This window comes from Chrysochloris asiatica, unplaced genomic scaffold (genome assembly GCF_000296735.1).
Source record: "Chrysochloris asiatica unplaced genomic scaffold, ChrAsi1.0 scaffold00019, whole genome shotgun sequence".
In the NCBI taxonomy this organism is placed as follows: Eukaryota; Metazoa; Chordata; class Mammalia; order Afrosoricida; family Chrysochloridae; genus Chrysochloris; species Chrysochloris asiatica.
In genome coordinates this window covers 1648761-1658439 of record NW_006408537.1, presented here as the reverse complement: position 1 = coordinate 1658439, position 9679 = coordinate 1648761, and the positions used below count along the sequence as shown (strand labels likewise).

The 9679-nt window shown below is 40.0% G+C and overlaps 1 protein-coding gene across 1 annotated transcript; it reads left to right on the top strand.

The window, feature by feature from the left end:
* The first annotated feature begins 8695 nt into the window (after positions 1–8695).
* Positions 8696–8995, top strand: LOC102814276 (protein S100-A10-like). Its single transcript, XM_006835766.1, has one exon. The coding sequence runs from the start codon at positions 8696–8698 to the stop codon at positions 8993–8995; it is 300 nt and encodes a 99-aa protein (XP_006835829.1).
* The last annotated feature ends 684 nt before the right edge of the window (positions 8996–9679 follow it).

Genomic DNA, 9679 nt, shown 5'->3' with positions numbered 1-9679 from the left:
TCCTGCAATCTACTTGACCTCCTCACACTGGATCTCTGTTCCTATATTTTCCCCTTCTTTTACCTTGTCATTATTTTGCTCTTTGACTGACCTCCCAGATCCTCTGAATTTGTTGTAATTTTGTTCTATTCTGGACTCTTATCTGTTGACTGGGTTCCAGATGGTGTTTCCACGTGTGTCAAAATCTGGTTGTTGTCTGTTTGTGTTGGTTTTCAGTCCAAAGCCTTTTTATTATTAATCATTTGAACCTCTTTTTTCAGGTTTTGGTGAATTGTTTCCAGTGCTATATCTATCTTGTTTGATTGCTCCTGTACCACTTTACTTATTTATTCCTTATTTTCCTCCACCCCTCTGTGAAGTCTTTGGATTTGTCTTAATATCATTTTCCTGAATTCCTTCTCAGGCCAATCTAAAGCCTCCTCTTCTTTTAGTGGGAAGTTTATACCAACCTCCAGCTTATTTGTCTGTTACTCTTTTCTGTTTCTGGGCATGTGCTGAGATCTTTTGTAGTTTCTTGGACATTTTCAATAGTTAGATGTGTTTTCAATGATTAAATGAATGTATGTTGCTGTATTATTAAGCTTATTGTATGTCTCCTTGTGGATGTGTTCCAGAGATAGGCTTCTGTCTTCACATCTCTAATTACTCAACTTCAAGTAATCTAAGCAAGTGTTAGTTATCTATGTAATGTGTAGCAGCTGGTATTGGCTCTTGCCTGGATGGTGGAATATTATAGAATATGTTTGTAGCTTGGCTATGTGGCCATGATTGTTGTCTCTTCTTGGGCAATATAGGGAGAGAAAGCTCCCACCCCAAGAAAAATAGTAGGACCAAAAAGGCAAAACACAGAAACAAAAGTAAAAGCAAAAACTTAACAACAACAAAAAGCAACAACAACAAAAACCCCATAGCAAATTAGTCCAGTAGTCTTTGCTGAGTAGATCAGTGTGCGTGCACAGTGGAAACCTTTAGGGATGGGTGGGGGTGTCCACTCACACAGGCACTACCTCTAGTCTCCCCTGTGGAGGTGCACAGACAGAGAATGAGAAATGTGTGGAAGAAAGATTGTTCATACTTTTTTTTTCCTGATGATCATTTAGGTCTCTCCATATCCGCAGTGTCCTTCTCCCTTTCGTGTGTTTTTAAGAGTGTTGTGTTTACACACTGATCTTATATATAGTAGTTGGCGTTGGCTCTTGCCTTTTACGTTGGGGTTTGTTGTTGTTGTTGTTGTTAAGTGTTGTCGAGTCAATTCTGACCCATAGTGACCCTGTATAGGTCTCCAAGAGGCAGCTGCTGAGCTTGAACTGCCGACCTTGCAGTTCAAATGGCTTTGCAGTCTGGCACATTAACCCACAGTGCCTCACCAGGACTCCATGTTGGGGTTTAACAGGGTGCAAATACGTCTCAGCTGTATGGCCAGACTTGCTGTCCCTTGTTTCCTGGTGTGGCACTGTAGGTGTAAGAAATCACACCCTTTTTTCCATACTGGGTGGCTTTTGCTCCCTAGCTGCTGGCTGTGGTTCAGCCCTCTGACATTCACCAAGACTGTGGGTTGGAGGCAGAGTCCTGATTGCTTCAGAAATCTCTGCATTCCTTCTTGCTCTGTTAGATGCCTCTGCTGGAAGGCCCTCAAAACTATTTTCCTTTATTTTATATTGAATTTAAAGCTCCGGGGTTGTCCTGGCAAAGTATTTTTTCTGGCTTTTCCATGCTTCCACCAAAAAGACTTTCTTGAGTCCCTTTTGCTTCTCTGTCCCCAAACCGAAAGTCAAGACTGTAGGTTTTTATGAAAGCAAACTGTCACATCTTTCTCTTGTGGAGATGCTAATGGGTTTCAACTACCAACCTTTTGGACAACAGCTGACTGCTTAACCACTGTGCTACTGGTGTTCCTTTTAGGCCACATAAAAAACCCCAACCCAACCCAGTGCAACTGAGTTGATGCCAACTCATATCAAGTCTTTACAGGTCTAAGACTATGTATCTTTACAGGAGCAGAAAGCAGCATCTTTCTTCCCAAGAGTGACTTATAGTTTAGTAGCCAAGTGCTTAACCCACAGCACCACCAGGGATCCTTTTTACATTGTATCAACAAGAGTAATTTTTAAATTACAAGAGGTAGAGTGGTGTACCACAGAGTCCTAGCCTTAGTTTTGGAAAACCAAACTTAAAGTCCTGGTTTTATCTGAGACCAGTTATGTTACCATAAAATGTTTAGATGAGCATGTTACTCCCTCAGGCAAGGCCTTAATATTCTGAGCTCCATATTCCCCATTGCAAAGTAAGAACAGATTTGGAATAGCATAAAAATTGATAGTTGTAAAAGCCTTTTATAACCCTGGTAACGGACTCGGTGATGCTGTGGCTGCTAAGCTCCAGCCACTCCTTGGGAGAAAGATGAAACTTTCTGTCTCCATAAAGATTTCCAGCCTCAGAAACCCTATACAGGGTCACATAAGTCAGAACCAAATCAACGGCACACAACCACCATCATCACTAACCTGAAGGTTTTATTATGATTGTTGTTGTTAAGTCCTGTCTGCCAAATCAGTTCTGACTCATAGCAACCCTGTATAGAGTTTCCAGGGAGCATTTGGTGGGTTTGAACTGCTGACCTTGTAGTTCGCAGTCCAGTGCTAATCCTACAGTGCCACACCAGGATTGTTGCTGCTGTTTAGTGCTGTTGAACCGGTTCTGACTCATAGCAACCCCGTCTTGCGGTTCCAACTGACCTTGCAGTCCAGTGCATTGACCTGCTGCGCCACATCACTATGCCACACCAGGATTGCTGTTGTTAGATGCCATCGAGTCAGTACTGACTCATAGTGACCCTCTGTACAACAGAACAAAACACTGCCCCTGTCCTGGGCCAACTTCACAATTGTTGCCATGCTTGAGCCCATTGATGCTGCCACTTTGCTAATCCATCTCGCTGGGGCCCTTCCTCTTTTTCTCTGACCTTCCACCTTACCAAACATGATATCCTTCTCCAGTGACTGGTCCCTCCTGACAATATGTCCAAAGTATGAGACACAAAGTTTGGCCATCCTGGCTTCCAAGGAGCACTCTGGCTGCACGTCTAACACAGATCTGTTGATTCTTTTGGCAGCCTACGGCCCTTTCAATGTTCTCCTCCAACACCATAACGCAAAAGCATCAATTCTTCTATAGTCTTCCTCATTCACTGTCTAGCTTTCGCATGCATATGAAGTTATTGAAAATACCATGGCTTGGGTCAGGTGCACCTCAGTCCTCATGCTGACATCTTTGCTCTTTAACATTTTCAAAAGGTCTTGTGCAGATTTGCCTAAGGTAATATTTCATTTGATTTCTTGACTGCTCTTCCATGAGTGTTGATAGTTGATCCAAGAAGAATGAAGTCCTTGACAACTTCAATCTTTTCTCCATTGATAAGAATGTTGTTTATTGGTCCAGTGGTGAGGATTTTTGTTCTTTACATTAAGATGCAATCCATACCGAAGGATGACTTAAATATTTAAAACTAACAATAAATGATGGAGTACTTTTTTCTTTTTGGACCAGCTGACAAGTGATTAAATAGACCATGTGCGTTTTCTGCTGCAACTAAGAACCAAATATGAGCCTTGAGGCACAGTGATTAAGCACTCAAATGTTAACCAAAATGTCAACAGTTTGAACCCACCAATCACTCCACAGGAGAAAGATGAGACAATCTTCTTTCATAAATATTGGAAACTGTATGGGGCATTTCTACCATGTCCTATAGGGTCGTCATGAGTTGGAATCGATTTGCTGAGAATAGGTAAGAACCAAAATAAAAACAAAAATGCCCCCCAAAGCCCATCCCTGCAAATTTTTCTCCTCTCCTTGAGAATTGCGATACCTTTGTACATGTTCTGATCTGCAATAGGACTGATAACGCTTCAAAGTCTGTTTCAAGTGCTTCTGAGTCCGAAAGTCTCGACAGTTCTAAAAAGAATGACATTACCCTTTTAAAATGCCATTGTACCACAAGGGGGGAGGGGGTGCTCTGTGCATATATTGCTATCTAAACTTCTTGATGAAGATATAAGGTAAAAAGCCAGTTATAATTTAATAGATATTTTCTCTGTCATTTGCATTTCTAATATCATATTTTCCCCCCTTTTTGGAGAAATCAGCCAAGAAAGCATAGATCAATACATTACAGGTCTGTCTGTCTTTCTGTCAAATGCTCAGCAGCATAGTTCTAGAGGGCCACAGAGGGTGACCCTGGGGTAGAAAGGTTTGGTTACAAAGGCCACCTTTCATTAGTCTGAACAGATAGCCACAGGGCAATGTGAACTGTCCACAACTGGATTTTATCACACTTAAATTCCCTCCGATGTACACATATTACAAAGAAAGCAATTTTTAAAAAAACACAGAAAACCAACTCAAGCTTTTTTCTTCTTTTGGTTACTTACTTCTTGAATGAAGACAAAAACAAAATGAGTAGATGAAAGAGGAACCAACTAATCCCTTAAAGCATGCATTAAAATATTGTTTACAATGTACGTGCCTCTCAAGAAACATGTCTTTTAAAAAAATAACGAGTTGAATCATGTAGCCAAAAGACACATGACATGATTTTTGAATAAGGTGTTCTTCCTGAGAGCTGAGGTTGTCTAGGGCTTGCATCCACAGAGATACTCTGTGCAAAACAGAAAAACACAGCTGGGACACTGAGGAATCCCTTCCAGGATCCACAGAGCAAGTCCGATTGTTTACTTCCAGTATTACAAAGCTAATAGATCCCACCTGCAGCATGCTGGACAAGACATCCCTTTTCCTTCCCTTTTCCTGACATGCTGAACCCCTATCTTCAACCTTTTCTTTTTATGTTCTTTCTCTTTCATTTGGGATATCAACCTATCTGTATCCTGCCTTCAGCTGATTTCATTAGTTTGGTGGACTTTACCATGATGTCATTAGGATTTCATGTCTTTATTCTTTAAGCTTTTAGAGTAAAAAGGAAAGCTCTGAGTATGTGATGGCTCTGGGTGGAGATCATGCAGTCAGAGTGTTGTCCCCCCCTCCCCCCATCTCCCCCAGTCGCCCCCGGTTCCTGCGGTGGCACACAGCCTCTCTGGGCCCATGAGCAATCTGTCTGTAATAAGTGACAGATTCTGCCTCCTATAAAGGAAAAGGCTGGAGGAGAGCAGCCAGACTCAATACAATAGCAGGGCAGGTGCTCTGGTCAGATTCTGTTCTACCAGGAAACGCTTCTGGAATGCATGACCAATTTAGTTTCAGAACAGAATACTCCCTTTAATAGACAGAAAACACTAACCTTTTATTTTTCCTCTTCCCTTCCCTCAGACCCCCACTCTACCGACTCCCCAGTTTCAACATGCCCCCTTTTCACTTTAACCCTTTCAAAGGATAAAGGGCCAGACTCTGATCTTCACACATCCATCCATCTATATATTGCTTTGCTTACAATCCAGGAAGATGCATTCATTAGCAAAGGAAACAGATATGCTCCCGGCTGGGGCTGGAATAATGAGGATGTGAATAAAGGGAAGTTTACTAACTTGGTAAGCCAAAACTACTAAAATGTCAAGTTACACTCTTTCCTTCAAATTCTCATACTTAAACAACTTAATACTTTCAGAGAATTTCTGGGAAATTGAATTTAAATACTACAGATGAAATTATCATAGCTGCATTAACTTACTCATATCCTTTTAGAGACCCTTGTATCCATCCATTTAAGTGAAATCCAAGACTCTATTTGAAGAGGTTGTAGAGTTTGGTCACTTCTGCATGATATTGATTGAATGAGCTAGTAAATCATACTGTTATCACCATTACTGTGGGCATTGCTCACCTACATTTATATGGGAGCGCCAAAAGTTTTATGGAAAATTACACTATCTTTCAATTCCACTTTTCCACAAACTTTCTGAAGGTGGTATAACTGAATTGTATGTTGTTGAATGTACTGGTTTTCCTATACACAAAGAAAGTAGCTAACTTTGGGGAAAGTAATTATCTAATATTTCAATTAAACCCTACATATGCATACCCTTACTCTATTAACAAAGGGAAATTTGAGCAGTATTTGAAACACAGCAAAAAAAGAGTAACATATATTAGCAGCAATAAGGGTTTCCCCTTAGAGAGTTGTTGTAACTTATCTTTGAAGTTAAGATCATTTATCATGGGGAGAATAGACCCCAAAAAGTACAGCAGCCACAGCATCCTGCCTGAGGCAGAGTTAGAGATTTCCAATAGCTGCTGTAAAGAAACATTTTGAAAATGCGCTCACTACTGCACCAATAAATCTTAAAACAGAAGAAGAGTTTTAATTACAGAGGATGGCAAAGTCAAAAGATTTTTTCAAATGAACCCAAAAGTATGACTTGAGAGATTTGCTCCTCACTCCATGCTACCCAAACATTGATAAATGTATATGTCTTCTTCTTCTTCTGGGAACAATAGTTTTATTTTTAAGCAGAGTTCCTGGAGGATATATTTACTTGTAACAGAGGAGCAAGAGAAACAATAGAAGTGAAATATAGCAAGCCAATCTATATGCATGTATGAGGAGCAAAGAATATGATAGGTGCTCCGTGCATTCTTTGGGGGCATAAAGCAGATTGTATATAGGAGAGAACGTGTTATGCATGTGTATGGAGTTTCCTTGCTTGAAAATATGGACATGCATTCCTATGTGGCTTGATTCTTAGTGGTCTGCTCCTTTAAAGGAAAGAAAAATTATTAGTGTCATTTGTGTCTTAGAACTAAAACTGAACTACTTTATTTTGTAAAGAGAGAAATAAGGCTAATGAAATTAGGGATTGTTTAAATCAGAGGAAATTAAAATGCACACATTTCTTTTCCTGAGATCTGCAATTGTATTCAACGTTCGCAGTACAACGCCTGCCTGTAGGATAAATAATTTAATGGGTTTTGTGATTTGGTACTAAAAGCATAACAAAATCCTACAGCTGTAGCCTCATTTTTCTCCACACTCAAACTGTTCCCTTCTTAAATTGCATATTTTGTACAGTGTTTGTGTGTGTGTGTGTATGCTGTTTTTTCTTTTCTTTTTTTTAAGAGTACAAAGTAGGTTCTATATCTTTGAGAACCAATTTCTGACATAATAGGTAATTGCACGTAATTACAGGAGTTTCAGACTGAAGCAAGAAAACAATAAAACAGAATGCCTCCCTACTCCAGCCATTTTTTCTTCTTAAAAATTGGAATTAAATTGCTATCTTATTTTATTCAAGTTTGTCTCCCCTTTATTATTACAATTAATATATGCTGAAATAACAAAAAAATGAAAACCACTTCTGGTTTCTAGTTATCCATTGTCAATATAGTATTTTGATTATTCAAACATGAGAACAGGTTTTTAGATCTTTCCTTCATTTTTATGTACCATTACACATATTATCACTACAAGAAAATGTGGTCAGCTTAAGGGTTTTTAATCACATGGACCACATTTTTTAACACCTTCACATTTTCCCTATTCACACAGGGTTCTCTTTTTTACTGCTCATCATTAATCCTCACCCACCCAGAATAACAATAAGGACCCCAAGAAAATTTAGTTTCTGTGACCCAAGATAGAGTATATCAAACTTTCAGAAGAGGAAATGAGAGAAAAGTTAAATAGTGAGTAGTTGAATACTCTCTTTTCTCACCTTCTACATTTCCTTGGGGTAAACATGATTGAAGTAGGGTTGGGACCTAGAACAAAAGTAAATCCTTGCTTCAAGACCTTTGTGGGATTGAGTTTCACAGTTGGAAATCAGAGATTTTGGGTTTTCAGCTTGTTTATGATTGTTGTTGTTGTGAAGTGCCATCCAGTCAATTCCGACCCATAGTGATCCTGTATAGGGTTTCCGAGGAGCAGCTGGTGAACTTGAACCTCCAACCTTGTAGTTCAAACAGCTTTGCAGTCTGGTGCATTAACCCACAGCACCACACCAGGACTCCCTTGTTTATGGTAGACTAACCCCTCAAAATTGAAATGTATTCCATTGATTTTGACCCATATTAACTCTATAGAAGGGGTTCTTGAGTGGCGCTGTAGGATAATCACCGGATTGACAACCACAAATCACTCTTGGAAACCCTATGCAGAGTCGCTATGAGTCAGAACTAGTTTAATGGCACTTAACAACAATAAGGAGCTCTGGTAGTGTAGTGGTTAGGAATTGGGCTGCTAACCTCAAGGTCGGCAGTTCGAAACTAACAGTGGTTCTTCAGGAGAAAGATGTGCAGGGTCACTATGAGTCGGTACCAACTCCACGGTACTTAACAGCAACTCTAGGACAGAGTAGAAATACTCCAGAGGGTTCCAAGGTTGTAAATCTTTATGGAGGCAGACTGTCTCTTGTGGAATAGGTGGTGAGCTAAAACAGCTGTCCTTTAGGTTAGCAGTCCAATGCTTAACCCATGATGTCACGAGGGCTCCCTATGATAGACTAGCTCCCTAAGGTAGACTAGAAAGACTAGTCTTTCTGCTGTCTATCCTAACAATGGACACAGGAAGAAAGTTTCAACAACTTTCTACCATCTCTCCCAATTGCTCCACCTTAAAAATAAACAGGCCTAGGCCCTTTCTTTTCACCTCCACCTACTAAGGTACTATCCTCACTGGCCCTGTGTCCCAGCTCCCTGGGTGTCTGCCCCATGCCTCCTGGCCAAGACACCAACAGACCTCACAAAAATGTCATGTCAAATGGAACATGCCATGGAAAAGATGATATTCATGTTTCACAAATTTGCTGGGGATAAATGCTACTTAACGAATGAGGACCTAAGGGTGCTCATGAAAAAGCAATTCTCTGGATTTTTGGAAAATCAAAAAGATCCTTTGACCATGGACAAAATCATGAAGGATCTGGACCAGAGCCGAGATGGCAAAGTGGGCTTCCAGAGTTTTCTTTTGCTCACTGCTAGGCTCACCATTGCATGCATTGACTATTTTATAGTACATATGAACCAGAAGAGAAAGAAGCAGAAGTAGGCAGAGTTGAAAAATCACTCCCACCCTGATAAAAGTTATCCCAAGAGCTACTTAAGGAATCTGTCTCACAGTTTTCCCCTGTGTAAAGATTTCATGAGCAGATCCGGACCCGTAAGAATGTGTACAAAAAAAAACCAACTCCCACTTGACAAGTAGAGAAAGAAAAGTCAATTCAACACCAAATAAGCTTTTGATTTTTATATTGTTTGTACCCTCTTGCCCTCAATAAAAATTCCTTTTTTAATACCTAAAATAAAAAATAAATAGGCCTCGTTCAGTGAGTACACAAATACAGGCCAGATTGTCTTTTATGTTACGGCCATAACAGCCACCATGTGAGTTACAAACTAGCTACTGAGCAGATTCCAGGAGTAAGAAGTGAGGAAGGGGATTTATCTCTAGCACTGGATGAATGGTTTGCTTGTTATTATGCCTGATTCAATTCTTTCTTTCTTCCTATGACACTGAACTATCACTCAATGATGATAAAAAATAAATAAGGTACAAATCAGAGGTGTGCAGGCATATTTTTCTTAAATTTCAGGCTTAAAAACTCAAGCAAGAGGCTGAGCCTAATGTTGTTAAGTGAGTCACTTCTGACTAATAGTGACCCTATATAGGGTTTCCAGGAGTCCTCATGTGGTGACATAGGATGAGCACTCAATCTCAAGGTCAGTTTGAATC

Excerpts from the sequence above, each read along its gene's own strand:
- LOC102814276 (XM_006835766.1), top strand. The coding sequence starts at position 8,696 with ATGTCATGTCAAATGGAACATGCCATGGAAAAGATGATATTCATGTTT.